General features: G+C 44.5%; 1 protein-coding gene across 2 annotated transcripts in view; it reads left to right on the top strand.

Moving 5' to 3' along the window:
* The window catches only part of gsk3ba (glycogen synthase kinase 3 beta, genome duplicate a), a 39,967-nt gene that overhangs the window by 5,247 nt on the left and 10,313 nt on the right, over nucleotides 1-24,407 (top strand). For both annotated transcript variants that reach the window (XM_055871730.1, XM_055871731.1), the window contains exons 2-3: nucleotides 11,085-11,278; nucleotides 20,417-20,500. In XM_055871730.1, coding sequence (XP_055727705.1) covers nucleotides 11,085-11,278; nucleotides 20,417-20,500 — 278 coding nt within the window. The remainder of the gene's footprint in view (nucleotides 1-11,084; nucleotides 11,279-20,416; nucleotides 20,501-24,407) is intronic.

Raw genomic sequence — 24,407 nt, 5'->3', positions numbered from 1 at the left:
TTGGAGGGCATGTTGGTCAGGATAATATCTGAGGGTGACTATGTTTACGGATTTAGGGTTGTACCTGGTGGGTTCCTTGATAATTTGTGCGAGATTGAGGGCATCTAGTTTAGATTGTTGGACTGCCGGGGTGTTAACCATATCCCAGTTTAGGTCACCTAACAGAACGAACTCTGAAGATAGATGGGGGAAAATCAATTCACATATGGTGTACAGGGCTCAAACTGTTTGGACATAGACCTGGAAAATATGACAGAACTTTGCAGGCTAACTCCTCCCCCTTTGGCAGTTCTATCTTGACGGAAAATGTTGTAGTTGGGGATGGGAATCTCAGAATTTTTGGTGGCCTTTCTAAGCCAGGATTCAGACACGGCAAGGACTTCAGAGTTGGCGGAGTGTGCTAAAGCAGTGAGTAAAATAAACTTAGGTAGGAGGCTTCTGATGTTAACATGCATGAAACCAAGGCTTTTACGGTTACAGAAGTCAACAAATGAGAGTGCCTGGGGAGACGCAGGGCCTGGGTTAACCTTTCTAGGACACACGTTCCGCTAGTGACAACATTCCGCTGAAAAGGCACCACGGGAAATTCAAAAATATTTTTTAGAAATATGTAACTTTCACACATTAACAAGTCCAATACAGCAAATGAAAGATAAACATATTGTTAATCTACCCATCGTGTCCGATAAAAAAAAAAAAATAATAATAATAATAATAATAAAAAAAAAATATATATATATATATATATATATATATATATATATATATATATATATATATATATATATATATATATATATTATATATAATATTACAGCGAAAACATAACATGTATTTATGTTAGATCACCGCCAAGTCCAAAAAACACAGCCATTTTTCCCAGCCAAAGATAGGGGTCACAAAAAGCAGAAATAGAGATATAAAATTAATCACTAACCTTTGATGATCTTCATCAGATGACACTCATAGGACATCATGTTACACAATACATGTATGTTTTGTTGATAATGTGCATATTTATATCCACAAATCTCAGTTTACATTGGCGCCATGTTCAGAAATGCCTCCAAAATATCAGGAGAAATTGCAGAGCGCAACATCAAATAATGGGAAATACTCATCATAAACTTTGATGAAAGATACATGTTTTACTTAGAATTAAAGATACACTTGTTCTTAATGCAACCGCTGTCAGATTAAAAAAAAAATTTACGGAAAAAGCACACCATGCAATAATCTGAGATGGCGCTCAGATATACACAACATTTCTCCGCCATGTTGGAGTCAACAGAAATACGAAATTATATCATAAATATTCCCTTACCTTTGATGATCTTCATCAGAATGCACTCCCAGGAATCCTAGTTCCACAAAAAATTGTTGTTTTGTTCGATAATGTCAAATATTTATGTCCAAGTAGCTACTTTTGCTAGCACGTTTAGTTCACATGTCCAAACGCTGGCGCCGGTCCATGCGAACTCGGACGAAAACTTCAAAAAGTTATATTACAGGTCGATTAAACTGGTCAAACGAAGTAGAGAATCAATCTTCAGGATGTTGTTATCATATATATCCAATAACGTTCCAACCGGAGCATTCCTTTGTGTCTACAGAAGCAATGGAACGCAAGGCGATATCATGAGGAATGCGCGTGACCAGGAACTGGCATTCTGCCAGACCACTGACTCAAATAGCTGCCATCCGGCCCCACATCACACTAGAGGCTTCATTCAACGTTCTACATACTGTTGACATCTAGTGGAAGGTGTAGGAAGTGCGAACAGATCCATATCTTACTGGGATGTGAATAGGCAATGAGTTGAAAATCAACCAGCCTCAGAATTTCCACTTCCTGTTTGGAAGTTTGCCTGCCATATGAGTTCTGTTGTACTCACAGACATAATTCAAACAGTTTTAGAAACGTCAGAGTGTTTTATATCCAATAATAATATGCATATATTAGCATCTGGGACAGAGGAGGCAGTTCACTATGGGCACGCTATTCATCCAAAGTGAAAATGTTGTCCCCTATCCCTAAAAATGTTTAACCTCCACTTCACCCAAGGAACAGAGTAGGATGAGGGTACGGCTAAAGGCTATCAAAACGGGTTGTCTAGTGCGTTGGGGACAGAGAATAAAAGGAGCAGATTTCTGGGCGTGGTAGGATAGATTCAGGGCTTAATGTACAGACAGTGGTATGGTAGGGTGCGGGTACAGTGGAGGTAAACCTAGGCATTGAGTGCGGATAAGAGAGATTGCATCTCTGGACGCACTAGTTATGCTGGGTGAGGTCACTGCATGTGTGGGAGGTGGGACAAAGAAGGTATCTGAGGCATGTTGAGTAGGACTAGGGGCTCCGCAGTAAACTAAAACAATGATAACTATCCTAAACAACAGTATACAAGGCAATTGACAATAGAGAGAGACATAAAGCGAGGCATAAAGCAATCACAGGTGTTGATTGGGAGAGCTAGCTAAGACAATAACGGGTAAGACAACAACAGCTAATCAGTTAAGACAACAACAACAGGTAAAATGGCGATGAATGGGCAGAGAGGGTCAGTTAACTACACACAGGGCCTGAGTTCGAGCCTGCGGCCGACAGATAAACAAAATAAACAAAATGCTGTACAGTGATTAATGAACAGTCCAGCAGGCATCAGCTATGTAGCCAAGTGATCATAGGGTCCAGTGAACAGCAATAGATGAAACGGGGAAGCCGCTAGGTAGTCGTTACTACGCTAGCAAGCGGGAGACACGGCGTTCAGAAATTGCTGTTCTAAGTGCTCCATTGACCTGCTGTTCTCATGTGGCCTCCTCCTGGCTCTTTTAAAGGTAGCACATTGGAGGTGCAACATGTCATTAGTTTGTTTTTAAAGGGCAACTGCACTTCCTGATATGGCCTCGTTTTAGGTTTGGTTCATTACGAAATGCTAGCGGCCATGACTGACGTGAGTTGTTTTTGTGGTGTGGTTTGATGTGCGTGTCTCGTCTGTGTTCGCAGGTGGGAAGTGTTAGCCAAATTATTTAGCCAATTTCCTTCAGCCTGCTGGCGTGCGACCTGACATTGACTATGGATAGCCTATCTCCAGGTCTAGTTAGGGACCGTCAATAAATTACACAATGTAAATGAGACAATATTTTCATGGTGCATGCTTTCAATATTTGTATATGAATGTCTACAGTTTATATTTGGTTTGGAGCTATAGTATTTTAACATATTGTCCCATGTACATTGTGTAATTTACAGATGGTCTCTATCCACAGGGATATCCAAAGTTAACACAAATTTACGATACGCATTGCGATCAGGTCGTATGCAGCTGCACTCCGAATTGATGATTACTTGTGTTTTGTGGGCAGGATTGAAACAAACACAGCCTTCATTTACATTGTGATGCACATGGGGACAAGGATCGTACTTTTTGGAGAATTTTCCTCTGGTCTGATGAAACAAAAATAGAACTGTTTGGCCATAATGACCATTGTTATGTTTGGAGTCAGTCAGGAAGTTAAAGCTTGGTCGCAAATGGGTCTTCCAAATGGACAGTGACCCCAAGCATACTTCCAAAGTTGTGGCAAAATGTCTTAAGGACAACAAAGTCAAGGTATTGGAGTGGCCATCACAAAGTCCTGACCTCAACCCTATAGAAAATTTGTGGGCAGAACTGAAAAAGTGTGTGCGAGCAAGGAGGCCTAAAAACCTGACTCAGTTACACAAGCTCTGTCAGGAGGAATGGGCCAGAATTCACCCAACTTATTGTGGGAAGCTTGTGGAAGGCTACCCGAAACGTTTGACCCAAGTTAAACAATTTAAAGGCAATGCTACCAAATACTAATTGAGTGTATGTAAACTTCTGACCCACTGGGAATGTGATGAAAGAAATAAAAGCTGATATAAATGATTCTCTACTATTATTCTGACATTTCACATTCTTAAAAAAGAGTGGTGATCCTAACTGACATAAGACAGGGATTTTTTACAAGGATTAAATCAGGAGTTGTGAAAAACTGAGTTTAAATGTATTTGGCTAAGGTGTATGTAAACTTCCGACTTCAACTGTATTGACCAACATGTTATGTCCATTTGGTGAATATATTGGCGGAGAAAATAAAGGAACATCAAAGCAGTTTCCCCGAGGCAGATGAATACTTTGCCCCTAAACACTAACCTTTTGGCGATGCAGGGGCACAAACTTCCCCGCATGGGCCTTTGTTGAAGCAGGTAGGAGAGTATTCTCTCCCCCGAACAATGCAGTGGACACTGGGGTTGTATCCAGACCCCCCAGCAGTGACACAACTTCTGTGCCAGATCCAGGAACATTTAGCTGTGCAGTTATTTTCTCTCCAAGTCCGGGGAAAGTGTCAGAGCACATCCTCTCCAGGCTCTGTAGAAAGCTCGGTCATAATCAATTCAGTGTCAGTCAATGTCAGGATGAAAACCTCACACACCTCATCATAGGGCAGACACTCCTGCAGAGCACCCACAATAGCAACAGCAGACGAGTAGTAAGGAGGCCTCTAACACAGCGTCCTCACCAGGGCTGACTGGTAAACTTGACCCTGCCCTAATAAATCAAATATTACAGGCGAAGACGTATCACGTTATTCACTCACGTAAAAAAATGGGAAACTCAAAGGAGTCGTACTTAACCGCCTCAGTGGCTTTCCATAGCCCCCCCTAGACACACTGCGGCACGCTCTGTCAATTGTGCTGACGCAGCGGAGACACAGATTTTATCTTGCGCCAACCTGTCACTCAATCATTTGAACTTTTTTGCTATTTTTATATAGGGACATAAAACCGAGGCATTCTGCCTTATCCCAAAGGGTTCTCAGCTATAAGCACTGCTTACTGGTGGGACAATATGGACTACAATCCTGAGTTTTAATGTTGAGAAACGTCAATCACCGCTTGCAATACGGTTTTCGAAACATATGGGACTTATCTTTCATATCAGCGAGAAATAATCTGTCAAATAAAAAATATACTTACTGTAGGAGGTTTGCACAGATGCGTACGGCCTTGAGCCTCCAGCCGCCGAGCTACACTTCCTCTACACTTCCTCCACAGTTACACTAACACATGTTGGAGCATGCTAGATTGAGGCGACCACCTGTGCTAATTAGCTGTCTTCCATCACAAACGATGTGTGTTACGAGCGTTGGGGCACTAAACAAAACTCCCACGGCCAGAAGATACCTTCATGAATAGACACTAAAGGTAGTTTGCGTCTATGAATGGGCTCAATTGGAGTAGGCCTATGTGTCACAATGTATAAGACTGAAGATGCTGCAATACATAGTTCAACCCCAGCCTTGCTCTACATACAGTACCATTAGGCCTGTCAACTTCTGCACTTCTGTAAGTCTGTGTGTGGGCTACTCAGAGAGAGGTGGGGGGCTCATGCTGTGGCAGTGGTGACGGATCTCAGATACTGTTTCACGATGCAAGTTTCCCTTTCACTGGATGATGTATGGAAAGTGTATGGTTGAGAGCGTGCAGATGGGAGTTGGGATTAGAAAGCATTATTTAGCACTTACAGCGTTGCAGAAGAATGCCTTTCCCTCCCCTCTCCCCATCTCACGCTCCCTCTGTGCTCACACACCTGTGTTATAAATAGTGATGCGTGTTATTGGGGCGAGGCTGCAGGCTGAGACTCCTTTTAAGTCTCATCACAGAAAATTACCCACTGGACCATCAAGATTACACACAGCCAGACACCAGGCCTCTCTCTCTTTCTCCCCCCCAGGCACGTGCGCCAGTGTGTGTGACTAACTTGGCCGATGTTCTGAAGCAGCTGTAGCCAGTGTGTATGGTCCTAGAGTGAACGTTGCCCCCCCCCCCCCCCCCAGCAGCTGGCCAAGAAAAATTAGCAGCTTGTTTAGCATTTCAAAGCTCTTTCTTTTTCTATTTCTCATTCTCTCTTACTCTATTTCCTTCGTTCTCAATGAAGACCTGAACAAATTGAACATGATGTTCAATTTAAGCTGCCGGTTAATGTGCAAAAAAGGGCAGAGCGCGTTAAACCATCTGAAGAACAAACAGAAAGAAACAGACAGACTGAGCATCAGAGAACTGAGAAGAAAGAGCGAAAGGGAGAGAGGGATGTTAAATATTGGGTCTGAGTTATTACTGTAATGTAATAGTTATTACCTACACACTGGCAACCCTTCTACTCCTCCCATTAAGGGCTGTGTTGATATCTAGGGTTGGGCCAATATATGATTAAATCGAATATTGTGATATTTGACATTGATGAAATTTCATTACGTTCAAGATGATATATCGTGAAGACTACTCTATTTTAACCTTTACAAATCAAAACGATTCAGTTTTATCACTTAGGCTGTATCAGTATGTTGAAAATTAAGTCAAAATGTATTAACTAAACCGTATTTTTTTCTCCATAATAATATTATTTAAAGTGAATGTGACTATAATATCGTAAATAAGCACAAAAGTTGCACAGGCTGGATTTATCTAGTCGATAACAGCGCAAAATGATTATTTGGGATATGGTGATATTTGGAGTAGCATATCCGGGTATATACGGGTCTTCTTTAGGGGAGAGAGACATTTGGATTCATTCAGAAAGTCTGCCTGCTTCCCAGACAGCCATATACTGGAGACTGTTGACCCGCTCCCACACCACTACAGTGAGTGTATGCTGTGTGTGTTTCAGGATTTTCATTAGGAAAATGTGACGCCGGACAACATGACCGGGAAGATTAACATTTACCGTCCATTTGAGAAATTTACCACACCCAATCAGACAACCCAATGATTGTCTGATTGTCTTAACTCATCACATCCACCACTAATAAGCTTAGCTTCTGTCATTTATTTTCTTCACCTCACACAGTAAGTCAACAAAGTCAGTTTTTTTAACGTCCATTGTGAATGATAAATATTTCCAACAATCTCTGCCTCTAATTACCAAGTCTTAGTGTGAAAGACTAAAATATCAATATCTGATGATCCCATATATCCAGTGGAAACATCATAAAATAACTGAACATTTTACCTTTGTGCAAAAACAGCTTGTCTGTCCCGAGCTCACTGATGCGGGAAACTCTGAGGCCCCAGAATAGGCTAGTTGATACAAATGTTACAAGTACAAGTACACTAGTGACAGCTTCTGGCCGGACCCACACTGAAAAAATATAAATTCAATTTAATATTGTTTTTTAATTAACTACATTTTATTACATTTCATTATCATTTTATTATCATTTTATTATAATATTTATTGTGGGTAATTCAACACTTTCTGCTACTTTTACACAACATTATCTGCAAGTATATTTATATATTAGTATTAAGTAGTTTGTTGTGCTATGAGGTATAATGGATCTTAATGAACGTATATCAAAACTGTCGTTCAACGGGGCCTCCTGGGTGGTGCAGTGGTCTAGAGTCTCTGGGTTCGCGCCCAGGCTCTGTCGCAGCCGGCCTCGACCGGGAGGTCCGTGGGGTGACGCACAATTGGCTTAGCGTCGTCCAGGTTAGGGAGGGTTTGGCCGGTAGGGATATCCCTGTCTCATCGCGCTCCAGCGACTCCTGTGGCGGGCTGGGCGCAGTGCGCGTTAACCGAGGGGGGCGGGTGCACGGTGTTTCCTCCGACACATTGGTGCGGCTGGCTTCCGGGTTGGAGGCGCGCTGTGTTAAGAAGCAGTGCGGCTTGGTTGGGTTGTGCTTCGGAGGACGCATGGCTTTCGACCTTCGTCTCTCCCGAGCCCGTACGGGAGTTGTAGCGATGAGACAAGATAGTAATTACTAGCGATTGGATACCACGAAAATTGGGGAGAAAAGGGGAAAATTAAAAATAAAATAAAAAACTGTAGTTCAACGATGAGACCACCAATTCCCACCATCAACAAGGTCACGTGCACAACTGCTTGCAACCCTTAATGCTAGGGGCACATACAGCATCATACAATGCTTGCAGTTCTACCTCCACTGACTGCTAGTGAAATGAGCATGGTGTTCAGAAATGCCTGCTAAAGTGGGTTAAAATGGCAAAGAATAGAAGACATCATTTTTTGGGGAACATTAAGACATGCTCACCCAAAGTAACTGATCAAGAGTATTATAATAACAGTTTTGGGTTTGACACAATTCAGTTGGATCTAAGCCGTCTTTTAGATTTTGGACCTAGTATATTAGTACAGTGCTCCATCCCTGTTCCTGGAGACCTCCCGTCCTGTAGGTTTTGGAGTGAAAACCTTCAGGAGGGTAGCTTTCCAGGATCAGGGTTGGAGAGCCCTGTATTACTGTTTGTGAAACACAAGGTATACCTCTTAAGGATCCACCCCCTTTTTAAGATTTTCGCCTAAAATGACCCAAATCTAACTGCCTGTAGCTCAGTCCCTGAAGCAAGGATATGTATATTCTTGGTACCATTTGAAAGGAAACACTTTGAAGTTGGTGAAGATGTGAATGGAATGTAGGAGAATATATCATGAAGTCTTTATGAAAGAATTGCCTCCACGTTTCAATAGTCTGATTTTGCCTAGGCTACTTTGAAGCAAGGTAAGACATGCTTCATAATATGTTTTCAAACAATTAGGCCTAAGTATGTTTTCAAAATGCATAGCTCACATTGTAAAGTGGTGGGTGATGTGCTGACAGCCTGCCTATTGTTGCCTTCACTTGAATGGGAGGCGTGCTTCAATTACCAAATAAAAATAGTAGCTCTTTTTAATCGTGGCCATCAAAACAGTTTTTAACACTTGATTGCATTTAGAATTGTTGCGCAATGACATGTGCGACATGTGCGCAAAGCACATGTTTCACCCAGCAGCAACCAGCTGAGGAGCTGCAGCAGAAATCCCGCTCAAAATAGTCTCTGTAGGCCTATGCTGTGTGCGTGTGATAGTTGTATTGGATAAATTATACATGACGACTAACAAAAATACACATGCCAATTTAATTCCATAAAATTATGCAAATGGCCCAGTAGACCGATAAGTATGATGGTCAAACGTATGTGTGATTTGTGTCTCGTCTGTCTGTTTGTCTGTGTGAATGAACAGTGTGAAAGACTTCTCTGTGTAGTCTGTCATTTCCTGCTCCTGAATGTGTGTGTGTGTGTTTGTGTGTGTGTGCTGCACTGTGATGATATTCCTACTTGGCACTAACACTATCTGCATTGATGGAAGTAGTGTGCTGAGTCGTACATTGTCCAAGTGAAAGTTGGGTCAACATGGCATCCCTCTTAGCAGAAATGTAGAAATAGGAGATGTGGGGGAAAGGGAGATACCTAGTCAGTTGTACAACTGAATGCATTCAACTCAAATGTGTCTTCCACATTTAACCCAAACCCTCTGAATCAGATAGGTGCGTGCGGGGGCTACCTTAATCAACATCCATGTCATCGGTTGCTGGCCCAACGCTCCTACCCGCCAGGCTACCTACCCGCCCCTAAGGGCTAAGGTCATGTGTTTGTGTGTGTGGCTGATGTGTACGTTTCTCACGGTTTCAGGAAGTGAAGAGGCGTTCATGAAACGATCCTGCTGGATTGTGTAGACAGTTCTATTCTCTCTCTCTCTCTCTGAGGGAGGGCGATACAGCGTGCATTAGTGTGTGTGGTTCTGCAGGTCTAGTTGCTAAGTGTGTGAGACTGCATCAAGGCTTCTGGAATAATTACTGCTGTTTAACCTTTCCTCTGACACACAAACAATTGACCAAGTGAGTGTACTCCTTTTTCAGCATAACATTCATCCACTGTCTCATTTTGACAGGTTCAGAACCAGCAGGCGTTTGGTATAGAGAGTCTGTCTGTTAGTGTTGGCTCAGCAGCATTAACACACCACAGACTCATCCAGCTGATGTTTTCATTGCCCGCCTGCCTTTCAGCACTGCAGCTACACTCACCACAGAAGCAGCTGACAGTAGTCCATGTCTTGCAGTAGAGTGAATTCTGCTTTGATAGTTAGAACAACTCTGTCATGTACTGTCTCCCAAGCAGGTTGGACAATGATCCAGACTAATATGGAAGTGATATTTTATTTTTTATTTTATTTAATCTTTATTTAACTAGGCAAGTCAGTTAAGAACAAATTCTTATTTACAATGACGGCCTACCCCGGACGACGCTGGGCCAATTGTGCACCGCCCTATGGGACTCCCAATCTTGGCCATTTGTGATACAGCCTGGAATCTAACCAGTTTACACATTTAGCAAATGTGTAACCTCGTTTCCCTGGGTCTTGTGTAAGGGATGGGTCATGTTAATGGCATGTGACTGTCTGTGAGGGAACTATAGGCTATAGGAACCAAGGGTTTAGGTGGCTAGGGAGAGTCAATCGGTTTATGGATGTGAGTGGGATCGAGATTGAGTATCTATGTCATTGTGAGTGAGAGTCAGGAAATATGGACTGATTTTGGATTTTTTACTTTAATTTATTATCTTGGTTTTGACACCCATGGATGATAATAATATGAACAGATTTCACTCCTAGCTAAATGTGTGTTTGGTAGCAGGGGCTGAGGGTGGTGGTATGACTACGGCATGCACCAGGGCACGCGACACCCACCACGGCACGCGACACCCACGGCACGCTAGGCAGGTCTGGTTATCCTTTAACAAGGAGTTAACACAGACTTTAACCCTGTCACAGACACACACACACACACACACAAACTCCAGCGCACTTCAATTTAAACCCACTTAAACAGGAGTAGGCCTCCCAATAATCCCAAGGGAATGGGCTGCTGTGCAATTTACTGTAGAGGAAGGAAAGTGAGGAGAGGGGGAAGGGTAGAGGAGGAGAGTTATATGTGAATCTGTCTCTATTCCAGTTTATGGATCCTGACTGTACCAATCGTCTTGAATAATCTAATTCATGCAAGTCACTGGCTGAGATTCAAACCCAGTCCCACTGATGTTTAGTAATGTATGACTGTTATGTGTGTATCATATCTTAGTAATATGATCGTGTAATAACGTGTGTGTCAGGCTTAGTAAAATGACCCTAACAGTGTGATCATCTGAGTGTGTCGTATCTAGTCTCACTTACTGATTTCCCCTACGGTCACTGAACTATCTCCCCTCCTCCTCTCTTTGTCCTCCCTCCAGGGGACAAGGATGGCAGTAAGGTGACGACGGTGGTGGCCACCCCAGGCCAAGGGCCCGACAGGCCCCAAGAGGTCAGCTATACAGACACCAAGGTGATTGGGAACGGCTCCTTTGGAGTGGTCTACCAGGCCAAGCTGTGTGACTCTGGAGAACTGCTGGCCATCAAGAAGGTTCTGCAGGACAAGCGGTTTAAGGTGAGCGAAACTGCAGTCACAGACACACACACACAGTTTCTCTGATCTCTCATGAAACTGTAACATCCTTCAATCATCTTTCAATCTTTTTTTTCTACCTTTTCTTTGTAACGGATGACTTTCATTCAGAGAGTGTGTGAGTGTGTTCATCTGTGAAGCATGACTCCATCAGTTCACACTACTGTTGTCTTGCCTTTTGTGAATGGATCACAGGCACCACGTTAGTAGAGCAGAGCGAGACAAACACACACACTAAGTGTCAGTCAGTTCACCACCACTCCCACTGACTACTACAGAAACAAACCCCTAAATCCAAATCTGTTCATATCTGCTCAGTTGTATCAGTGAATGCAATGATGGCTGCTCTGCGTAGCATTGTGTGTGTGTGTGTGTGTGTGTGTCAAGTTCAGGATTGTCGCCATAGTAACCGAATTTCTCCTAGGCCTCAGGATACCATCACTATCCCCATGTAGGTCTGTGAATAGGATTGACTGATGTGTTGTTGTTGTTGTCCCTTATAGGAGGGAACATGTCCCAGCTCCTTGTTGTGTTGACAGCCAGGCCTGTTGGTGATGTCACCATTAGAATGGTGGCACTGGCCAGTGTCCTGCTGCTAGCTGAGAGCCTGAGGACAAAGACACAGACAGACAGTCCTAGAGAGAGAGAGAGTCTTCTTTTGTCTGTTTACATTAGCATTAGTTACTAGCTTGGGATTTTCATTAAAGTCACTAGCTTTGGAGTGTCATTGTCAGGTCATTAGCTTTGGCTTTGGTGCAGTAGATGTACTGAACAGTTGGACAGAAGTGATATGTTGGTTTGAGGTATTGTCTTTTTCAGAGTTCAACATATGCTAAGATTAGCAGCCTAGCTAGCAGTCTCTGCCAGACAGGCTCGTAAGGCAATAGCAGACTTAGCTTCTAACACATTTTTCTCACTCTTTAGGTGTTCTGTTTTCCCTTTATAGCAGCCAACCCCCATCTTTTTCTCTCTCTCTCTCTATGTAGGGGCTGTTAGGAAGAGTGAACTCGATGACTGTTGAGCGCTAAGTCTCCTCACATGACTGCTACACACACACACACACACACACACACACACACACACACACACACACACAGTTAATTTGGAAAGTATTCAGATGCCTTAATGCCTTAACTTTTTCCACATTTTGTTACGTTACAGCCTTATTCTAAAATTGATTAAGAACATTTCTATTTAATCAATCTACACACAATACCCCATAATGACAAAGCAAAAACAGTTGTTTTTAAATGCTTGCTAACTTATTAAAAATAAAAAAACAGGAATACCTTAATTACATAACTATTCAGAGCCTTTGCTATGAGACTTGAAATTTAGCTCAGGCGCATCCGGTTTCCATTGATCATCCTTGATGTTTCTACAACTTGATATGAGTCCACCTGTGGTAAATTCAATTGATTGGACATGATTTGGAACAGCGCACACTTGTCTATATTAGGTTCCACAGTTGACAGTACATGTCAGAGCAAAAACCAAGCCATGAGGTCGAAGGAATTGTCCTTAGAGCTCCGAGACAGGATTGTGTCGAGGCACAGATCTGGGGAAAGTTACCAAAAAATGTCTGCAGCATTGAAGGTCTCCAAGAACACAGTGGCCTCCATCATTCTTAAATGGAAGAACTTTGGAACCACCAAGACCCTTCCTAGCTATGGCCGCCCGGCCAAACTGAGCAATCGGGGGAGAAGGGCCTTGGTCAGGGAGGTGACCAAGAACCCACTCTGACAGAGCTCCGGAATACCTTTGTGGAGATGGGAGAACCTTCCAGAAGAACAACCATCTCTGCAGCACTCTACCAATCAGGCCTTTATGGTAGAGTGGCCACTCCTCAATAAAATGCACATGACAGCCCGCTTGAAGTTTGCAAAAAGGCTCCTAAAGGACTATCAGACCATGAGAAACAAGATTCTTTGGTCTGATGAAACCAAGATTGAACTCTTTAGCCTGAATGCCAAGCGTCACTTCTGGAGGAAACCAGGCATCGCTCATCACCTGGCCAATACCATCCCTACGGTGAAGAATGGTGGTGGCAGCATCATGCTTTGGGGATGTTTTTCAGCAGCAGGGACTGGGAGACTAGTAAGGATCAAGGGAAAGATAAGCAGAGCAAAGTACAAAGAGATCCTTGATGAAAACCTGCTCCAGAGCGCTCAGGACCTCAGACTGGGGCGACGGTTCACCTTCCAACAGGACGACAACCCAAAGCAAACAGCCAAGACAATGTAGGAGTGGCTTTCGGACCATCATTTTCACTTGTCTGACCGCTTGCATGATGATGAATTTCTCACACGACTGGCCTATCTGGGTGATGTTTTTTCTCGCCTGAATGATCTGAATCTAGGATTACAGGGACTCTCCGCAACTATATTCAATGCGCAGGACAAAATTGAGGCTATGATTAAGAAGTTGGAGCTCTTCTCTGTCTGCATTAACAAGGCCAGCACACAGGTCTTTCCATCATTGTATGATTTTTTTGTGTGCAAATGAACTCAAGAATATGGACAATGTGATATAGTGAAGCACCTGAGTGAATTGGGTGCGCAATTATGCAGGTACTTTCCCAAAACAAACAACTGGATTCGTTATCCCTTTCATGCCCTGTTTCCAGTCCCCTTACCAATATCTGAACACGAGAGCCTCATCGAAATTGCAACATGCAGTTCTGTGAAAATGTAATTTAATCAGAAGCCACTGCCAGATTTCTCGATTGGGCTGCGCTCAAAGTATCCTGCCTTAGCAAATTATTTGTGCCCTGGTCTTATAAGAGTTCTTTGTCACTTCCCACAAGCTGGGTTGTGACAAAAACTTACACTCATTCTTATGTTTAATAAATGTATCGAATAGTGTGTGTGTGGCAGGCTTACAATGATGGCAAAAACAACATTTGAGAGTGCGTTAATTTAGCAGACAAGAGGCTCTAATTTTCCGAGCCCTTATCACAGTCAAGACACACCTATTTTATCTTTGTATATATTAAAAAACATGACCTATTATAACAGAATAAAATGGAACAAAATATTTTTCCAAATGAAAAAAGTTATCACTGCGAAGTGATGCTCATCTAGCGTCTGGAACAGGTTTTCTCAAAAAGTGATCATTTAAAACAGGGCTCTGTTAGGCGAGTTGAAAGACAATTTCTTCAGGGTTACTGTCACGATCGTGTGGAGGATTGACGGACCAAAACGCAGCTTTAGGAAAATAAGCCATCTCCTTTTTATTAAACGAAGAAGGCAAACGAAACAAAAACACTTAAACACTAAACAAAACAAGAAAACGATCGTGAAGCTAAACAACGATGTGCACACACTGGCTACAAACGTATCACATAGACAACTACTCACAACAAATGAAAGCCTATGGCTACCCTAAATAAGGCTCCCAATCAGAGACAACCGAAATCAGCTGTCTCTAATTGGGAACTCATTCAGGTAACCATAGACTCTCCTAGACAACTAAACATACATAGACAACGCTAGACACATGTACTCAACACAAACCCATATACTACACCCAACAACCCCTTTACCATAGAAACACCCAAAACCAACAAAACACAAACATTCCCCATGTCACACCCTGACCTAACTAAAATAATAAAGAAAACAAAGAATACTAAGGCCAGGGCGTGACATAACCCCCCCCTTGAGGTGCGAACTCCGGGCGCACCATTAACCAGTCTAGGGGAGGGTCTGGGTGGGCTTCCATCCACGGTGGCGGCTCCGGCTCTGGTCGTGGTCCCCACGTCACCACAGTCCCTAACCGCCTCCTTAGCTTCCTCCAAATGACCCCCCTCCACATTAACCCCACTGCATTAAGGGGCAGTTCCGGACTAAGGGGCAGCTCCGGACTAAGGGGCAGTACCAGGGTAAGGGACAGTACCAGGGTCAGGGGCAGCTCCGAACTAAGGGGCAGTACCAGGGTAAGGGACAGTACCAGGGTCAGGGGCAGCTCCGAACTAAGGGGCAGTACCAGGGTAAGGGACAGCACCAGGATAAGGGGCAGCACCAGGATAAGGGGCAGCACCAGGATAAGGGGCAGCTCCGGACTGAGGAACGGCAGCTCCGGACTGAGGGACTGCAGCTCCGGACTGAGGGACGGCCCATGGCTGGCTGACGGATCTGGCTGCTCATGGCTGGCTGACGGATCTGGCTGCTCATGGCTAGCTGACGGATCTGGCTGCTCATGGCTAGCTGACGGATCTGGCTGCTCATGGCTAGCTGACGGATCTGGCTGCTCATGGCTAGCTGACGGATCTGGCTGCTCATGGCTAGCTGACGGATCTGGCTGCTCATGGCTAGCTGACGGATCTGGCTGCTCATGGCTAGCTGACGGATCTGGCTGCTCATGGCTAGCTGACGGATCTGGCTGCTCATGGCTGGCTGACGGATCTGGCTGCTCATGGCTGGCTGACGGATCTGGCTGCTCATGGCTGGCTGACGGATCTGGCTGCTCATGGCTGGCTGACGGATCTGGCTGCTCATGGCTGGCTGACGGATCTGGCTGCTCATGGCTGGCTGACGGATCTGGCTGCTCATGGCTGGCTGACGGATCTGGCTGCTCATGGCTGGCTGACGGATCTGGCTGCTCATGGCTGGCTGACGGATCTGGCTGCTCATGGCTGGCTGACGGATCTGGCTGCTCATGGCTGCCTGGCGGCTCTGGCAGATCCTGTCTGATTGGCGGCTCTGGCAGATCCTGTCTGATTGGCGGCTCTGGCAGATCCTGTCTGATTGGCGGCTCTGGCAGATCCTGTCTGATTGGCGGCTCTGGCAGATCCTGTCTGATTGGCGGCTCTGGCAGATCCTGTCTGATTGGCGGCTCTGGCAGATCCTGTCTGGCGGGCGGCTCTAGCGGCTCCTGTCTGGCGGGCGGCTCTAGCGGCTCCTGTCTGGCGGGCGGCTCAGTAGGCTCATGGCAGACGGGCGGCTTTGCAGGCTCATGGCAGACGGGCGGCTTTGCAGGCTCATTGCAGATGGATGGCTCAGATGGCGCTGGGGAGACGGATGGCTCAGATGGCGCTGGGGAGACGGATGGCTCAGATGGCGCTTGGCAGACGGGCAGTTCAGGCATCGCTGTGCAGACGGCAGACTCCTGCCGGCTGAGACGCACTGTAGACCTGGTGCGTGGTGCCGGGACTGGTGGTACCGGGCTGGGGACACGCATCTCAGGGCTAGTGCGGGGAGCAGCAACAGGACGCACAGGACTCTGGGGACACACAGGAGGCTTGGTGCGTGGTTTAGGCACTGGTGGTAAAGGGCTGGAGACACGCACCATATGGCTAGTGCGTGGAGGAGGCACTGGTGGTACTGGGTTGGGGCGGGGAGGTGGCGCCGGAAATACCGGACCGTGCAGGCGTACTGGCTCCCTTGAGCGCCGAGCCTGCCCAACCTTACCTGGTTGTATGCTCCCCGTCGCCTGACCAGTGCGGGGAGGTGGAATAACCCGCACCGGCCTATGTAGGCGAACCGGGGACACCATGCGTAAGGCTGGTGCCATGTACGCCGGCCCGAGGAGACGCACTGGTGACCAGATGCGTTGGGCCGGCTTCATGACATACGGCTCAACGCTCAGTCTAGCCCGGCCGATACGTGGAGCTGAAATGTACCGAACCGGGCTATGCACGCGTACAGGAGACACCGTGCGCTCTACTGCGTAACACGGTGTCTGCCCGTACTCTCGCTCTCCACGGTAAGTACAGGGAGTAGGCGCAGGTTTCCTACATGACTTCGCCACACTCCCTTTAAGGCCCCCCCCAAGAAATTTTTGGGTTGTACTCACGGGCTTCCAGCCTTGTCTCCGTGCTGCCTCCTCATATCGCCTCCTCTCGGCTTTAGCTGCCTCCAGCTCTTCACGAGGAAGGCGATATTCTCCCGGTTGTGCCCACGGCCCCTTACCATCCAGTATCTCCTCCCATGTCCACGAATCCTGTGTAGGTGGGTCCTGTTGCCGCTTTCCATGCCGCTTGGTCCTGTAATGGTGAGTAGTTCTGTCACGATCGTGTGGAGGATTGACGGACCAAAACGCAGCTTTAGGAAAATAAGCCATCTCCTTTTTATTAAACGAAGAAGGCAAACGAAACAAAAACACTTAAACACTAAACAAAACAAGAAAACGATCGTGAAGCTAAACAACGATGTGCACACACTGGCTACAAACGTATCACATAGACAACTACTCACAACAAATGAAAGCCTATGGCTACCCTAAATAAGGCTCAGCGAAATCAGCTGTCTCTAATTGGGAACTCATTCAGGTAACCATAGACTCTCCTAGACAACTAAACATACATAGACAACGCTAGACACATGTACTCAACACAAACCCATATACTACACCCAACAACCCCTTTACCATAGAAACACCCAAAACCAACAAAACACAAACATTCCCCATGTCACACCCTGACCTAACTAAAATAATAAAGAAAACAAAGAATACTAAGGCCAGGGCGTGACAGTTACAAACCAAAATATTTTTTCTTTTTGACATAGTCGTGCAATTTAGTTTATTCTGCCTGTTCTTTGGAATTTTAAACATACAGTTTTCAATGTGGAATTGTTAATCTATGTTGATGAATTATTGTGACGACATCTGTCTGAGTAGGCTTAATGATTCTGATGAAAATACGCTCTTTGTCTTTATCAAACTAATGTTGTAGCATATTTTCAGTGTGGAACCTGTCTATAGCCTAGGCCAGGGGTCACCAAACTTTTCCCAAATTATGTTTTCTCCGTTTTATTTTGTCTGGGTTTAGATTATATATTGTTACAATGGTTCATAGAGGTTCTTTGGTCTGGAAGAAAACTTTTTGTGTAATTCCCCTTTAATTGTGGTACTGGCCCTTTTTAATTGCGCATTTAGCGAGTGAAGAATATGCCATCTAATGTGCTGGTCTAGCAATGGTTCTGTACTGCTGCTGCTCATTTCATGGCAAAGTTAGCAAATAAAAGATACAAATATACGTACTCAAGTTATACTTCTGTCAGGTAAGCCTACTTTGCAGTTAACATTTGATTGAGAAGGTTAGGGGGAAAGTATTTCTGTCAACCCACAAGACGGTTGTCACACCAACTGGCTACACATGGAGCGATAGAGAAATGTGCGCACCACACAGACAGGGGCAATGTTACTAGAAATTAATTGACAGATATTGTTAGGATTGGTTTAAGCCAATAATGGCTAACCAGGGGTGGGATAATGTCAATGTTGCTTACATTAGATCATAGCCGGGAGCTTGCGGTGTCTGATACTGTGAAATGTGTTGATGACAGTTTGCGGTGGAACACGTGAACATTTCATGTACTTTCAGAGTTGTTTGGTGAGCTACTCATAGGTGGGCTGCGAGCTACTGGTAGATCACGATCGACCTGTTGGAGACCCCTGGCACTAGCAGTTGGCAAAGTAGCTTAAAGGGATACTTAGGGATTTTGGCAGGATTTGTCTACTTCCCCAGGGTCAGGTGAACTCGTGGATACCATTTTTATGTCTCTGCATCCAGTATGAAGGAAGTTAGAGGTAGTTTCGCGAGCTAATGCTAACTAGCTTGCAGATACCCATAGACTTCCAGTCATTGCGCCAATGCTAGTTAGCAATTGTGTTAGCAACTTCCTTCAAAATGAACGCAAAGACATAAAAATGTTATCCACGAGTTCATCTGACTCTGGGGAAGTAGATAAAGGGCCTCATTGCCAAAATCCCGAAGTATCACTTTAAGCGGAAAATAGACAGGATGCAATTATTCCAAAACTGCAGCTCGTTGTTAGAACACATTATTTCCTACTTCAATCAACCAGTCCATTTTGAATGTGTGATTAAACTGTTTTTATTTGTAGCTTGTGTGTCACATCAGTTAGATACGTTTTTTTAATAGACATTTATTTCTGTAGGCCTATGGGAGCTTGCGTGCAGACTCAGCAGCACGAGTGTATAGAGGGAGTGGTCGGAACACAAATAAGTGAGACATGGAGGGGAAAGGGAATTTAGGTAGAAGAACTGTGTGATGCTTGGCTTGGTTTCTTTTTTGGTTGTGCCCTGCCAAAGCACATGTACAAATGGAACACTCGAGTCAAAACAAATGAATGTTGTCTTCAAGACATTTCAGTTGCCCGTTGGGCAGGCACAAAGCACATTCCACCAAATAGTTTTACACTATTTAGAAAATGTTTTTATCTCTGGATAAAGATAGAGTTTTGACGTCCGTTCGAGTACTTGATTACTCATGCCCATCCCTAGTGCGTGTGTTTGTAGGATGTTCTGATGTGTGTGTACTCTAACCATCCTGTTAGTGTCACTGTCTGTATGACAACTTCCATGTTGGTTGTGTGTCATGATGTCACTGTGGTTTACCAGTCTCTGTCCCAGTGCAGTATATGACAGGTCAGCAGTAATGACTGCAGTGCCATCTTCTGCTCTGCTCCATAGGGCACTACCGCCTCTCCCTGGCGCTGGGAAAGAGGGCGTTGCCTGTTTGCAATGCATGCTTGTCTGTCTCTGTCTGTGAGAAACAGGAAACCACATTGGAGGATGGTGATGATGTCACTGGCTAGTGAGGGGGTGTCTCAATGGTAGATGAGATTAAAGTAGTAGGCTAACATTGCTCATATGTGTCCATCCATACAGTACCCTATGCATGTAGTTTGTGTTTGTCAGAATATAAGATGGTTTTGTCTCTGTCAGTGTACTGCCCGCTCAGTGGTCCTGTTCTTCCTTAGTTACAGGATTACATCCGAGTCATTCCCAACCTCCACTCCCAGTCACCCTCAAATGGCTGCGTATCCCAAGGACATTTCTGTAGTTCTGTTGAACACTCCTGGCTTTCCCGCTTTCTCTCTCTGCATTCCAATGTGGATCAGAGCTGTGAGCTGTGGCTACTCATCCTCTGTGGGTGGCTACTCCTTCTTTTGGCCTGTTTGACCTGGAGTTCTCCAGATTGAGGGCCAAAAATTATCGTATATTGATGGGAGTCAAAGCTCTGCTGTGTTTCTGTAGTCTAACCTGACTCTCAATCTGCTGTAGACCTCGATGTTGTACTTCTCATGCTGTGTATCCTGTTGAAACAGTAAGTAGTATTGACTGACATCTGTCTGTCTCTCTCCCCGTCAGAACCGCGAGCTGCAGATCATGAGGAAGCTGGACCACTGCAACATCGTTCGCCTGCGCTACTTCTTCTACTCCAGCGGAGACAAGGTCCCTCTGTCTGTCTGTGTCCCTCTGTCTGTCTGTGTCCCTCTGTCTGTCTGTGTCCCTCTGTCTGTCTGTGTCCCTCTGTCTGTCTGTGTCCCTCTGTCTGTCTGTGTCCCTCTGTCTGTCTTTGTCCCTCTGTCTGTCTGTGTCCCTCTGTCTGTCTGTGTCCCTCTGTCTGTCTGTGTCCCTCTGTCTGTCTGTGTCCCTCTGTCTGTCTGTGTCCCTCTGTCTGTCTGTGTCCCTCTGTTTGTCTGTGTCCCTCTGTTTGTCTGTGTCCCTCTGTCTGTCTGTGTCCCTCTGTCTGTCTGTGTCCCTCTGTATCACTGTCTGTTTATCCGTATGGCTGTTTGTCTGAATGTCCTGTTCCGTCGGAGTATTCCTTCTCTGAGTATTCATAACCCATGAATGGTTGAGTTCGTATAAGCTGTCATTCACATGGTGATAGGGAGAGCACAGACAAATATAGACCACACTTGTGTGTCCAATCTGTCAGAGTGCAAGTATGCAGCACTCATAGAATCAGGTCCATGACAATGCAGTAATGGATCCTCCCACCTAGGAAACCTAGTCTGGACTGGGGTTGGGGTGCTCATGCGTGAGGATTAGGGAGAGATGCTGGGGGAGAGGGGAGAGTGCACGGAGCAGGGGGGTTGCCTGACTAAAGGCCACCTGCTAATTTTAGGAAACACCAGCTGCTAGGGGCCCTCTTGTGAGCCTCACTCTTCTCATCTCTCTTCTCCATCTCCTCATTTCCTCCTACCCCCTTATTTCTCTCTGTTCTAATTGTGAATAGCTGGCATAGGGTGATTCGGCTGGGGATTGCAGCTTTCAGCAGTTGTGTTAGCAGTAGCAAAAGTGGTAGCAGTAGCAGTAGCGTAGCAGTAGAAATAGTGTTAGTAACAGCAGTAGCATTAGCTGTTAGCAGTAGTATTAATATCAGCAGTAGCACTAGCTGTAGCAAAAGTATTAGTAGTAGCAGTAACGTTAGCTGTTAGCAGTAGTATTAGTATCAGCAGTATTTTTTGATTTAACATTTATTTATCTAGGCAAGTCAGTTAAGAACAAATTCGTATTTACAATGACGGTCTACTGGGGAACAGTGGGTTAACTGCCTTGTTCAGGGGCAAAACAACATATTTTTACCTTGTCAGCTCAGGAATCAATCCAGCAACCTTTAGGTTACTGGTCCAACACTCTAACCACTAGGCTACCTGCCACCCCAGTAGTGCTAGCTGTAGCAATAATATTAGTAGCAGCGGTAGTGTTAGTAGAAGCAGTAGTATTAATAGCAGCAGTAGTGCTAGCTGTAGCACTAGTATATTAGTAGGTGAACTAGTGTTAGGAGCAGTAGTATTAGTAGCAGCAGTACTGCTAGCTGCTGAACTAGTGTTAGGAGCAGTAGTATTAATAGCAGCAGTAAAATTATTAGTATTAGTAGTATTAATAGCAGCCGTAGTATTAATAGCAGCAGTACTGCTAGCTGTAGCACTATTATTAGTAGCTGATCTCGTGTTAGGAGCAGTAGTATTAATAGCAGCAGTAAAATTATTAGTATTAATAGCAGCAGTAGTATTAGTAGCAGCAGTAGCACTAGATGTAGCAGTAGTGTTAAAGCAGCAGTAGCATTTGCTGTTATCAGTAGTGTTAGGATTATGTGGAGTTATGCAAGGTCTGGAATCTGGACTGATTGAACACTTCTCTGGTTCACTCTTAACTCACGTACACAACACACCTCAAACACAGTTCAAGGGCTCTATTTTTGGCTGGCGTTAAGGTGGCGCTAGTGTCAAACGCACGTTAGTTTGCAATTTCGTCGTGTAAAAACTGCCGCACTGGCATATTCCAGCCATAACGCCAGGTTACTCCATTTCACTGTTTAATATCAGCAAGCTTGTGCTCAGATGGAAGGGGTGGATATATTTGAAGTGTGTCCTTAAAAACATGAGCCAAAGTGCTCATTTCAGGCAGCGCTGGTAGGGATATTTAAACCAACCAAAGCAGATTTTAGCGGTAACGCAGTTGGTTATGGCATGAATTTTGACAACGGAAATCCGTGACGCACACTGCCCATATGCGCATGGAACAATATGTGGTTTCGGTGCCTGTGTACTTCATGAAACACTTAATGTTTTTTCCCCATTTTGCTTTATTTGATTAAAAACCAAGCATAGCCTTGTCTGCTTGGGCATTTGATCCAGCAACCTTTCGGTTACTGGCCCAACGCTCTAACCACTAGCGTGTTTGGCTTGTGAGACCGCTTGGAAATAATTCTGAATCACCAAAGCTGAATTAAAAGATCACGTTTGAGAGGAGCAAAACAGTGAGCTGACGTTCCCCTTTTTATGTATTGTAGGCAGGCCTGCATTATTTTAGCCATGCTTTGTACGTACATAAATCCCCCATTATGTAGGTTACATCTGTCCATGCCCATCATGAAATGAGAGATGAGAACCTTGGTGAACTTCGCATTTAGAAGTTATTTTCCTGTAATAAATGTTTGTTTTCCGTTTCATATTTTTAAAACCCAAGCCTCTTGTAGGCTACTCTTACACTAGGCCTACTATAACGGAGGTTGATTCAACAGCAATGCCTCGGGTTTTTTTTATTCCGGCGATTTAATGATTTCATTACATTTTACATGTATTTATTGTTGTTGGAAGTACTTAGTAGAATAATTCACTGGTTTTATGGTGAGAACGGCCGTGGTGCGCATGCAATGACAGTGTGGATGCGATCTGTAGATGGTTCCAATATGCCTATAAAACATTCTATTTGAGAGCAGTATAAGGGTGAGTAGACGTTCTCCCTTTATCTTTATATTGGTTCTTTGTCCAGCTACTGTGAAAAGTTTGGATGTGTGTAAAACCCTCCATAGTCTGCGTTGTTTTAATATGATATGCCCACGGGAAGCAATTATGGTGCATGTACGTGTATTTTGACATATAGCCTGATCAGAATTATTCACTCTCTTTTTAGGCCTTATCAATAATGAATTGAATCTTGCTTATTGACAACGTTTGGGATGTCCATGCTCAGCCATAATGCAATTTACAGTAGGCCTAGCCCTTACATCAGTGTTAATGCTATGTATATATGTCCACATTGAAGCCATGAAATTACTTAGAACAATGTGGACTGCAAACAGGTTCATGTTAACATTAGCAAAGATGGGATAGGTCTACATTTAGTTATTTTGTGTCTGTAAGCTGTTTAACAAACTATAATGGACTAACATCGGAGTTGATTCCAAGGCAGTACATAAAAGACTGTAAATACACAACTTGAAGCAACCACATATTTAGCCACGTTCTGATTGACCAGTGAGGGGCCAAGCCTTGACACACTCACAACTTGTTTGTTCATCTACACTACCGGTCAAAAGTTTTAGAACACCTACTCATTCAAGGGTTTTTATTTATTTTACTATTTTCTACATTGTAGAATAATAGTGAAGACATCAAAACGATGAAATAACACATTGAAACATGTAGTAACCAAAAAAGTGTTACACACATCAAAATATACTTTATATTTGTCACGTCTGCTCCTCATCATTACGCGCACCTGTTAGTCATTATGATTCACACCGGGACTCCATTACCGTAATAATTTCCTCACTCACCAGTTGGTATTGTTCTTGTGTATCGGGGTACTGCCTTATGTTAGTGTCGTGGTTTTGGTTTTGTTTTATATTAAAACGTTTCCCCTGCACCTGCTTCCTACTCACCGCCACATCATTACAATATTTGAGATTCTTCATAGTAGCCACCTTTGCCTTGATGACAGCTTTGCACAACCTTGGCATTCTCTCAACCAGCATTCTCTCAACCAGGAGTTCCCACATATGCTGAGCACTTGTTGGCTGCTTTTCCCTCGCTCTGCAATCCGATTCATCCCACACCATCTCAAT

The sequence above is a fragment of the Salvelinus fontinalis genome, chromosome 19 (assembly GCF_029448725.1).
Source record: "Salvelinus fontinalis isolate EN_2023a chromosome 19, ASM2944872v1, whole genome shotgun sequence".
Taxonomy (NCBI): Eukaryota; Metazoa; Chordata; class Actinopteri; order Salmoniformes; family Salmonidae; genus Salvelinus; species Salvelinus fontinalis.
The sequence above is the reverse complement of the archived record's forward strand: the minus strand, read 5'-3'. Positions and strand labels throughout refer to the sequence as shown.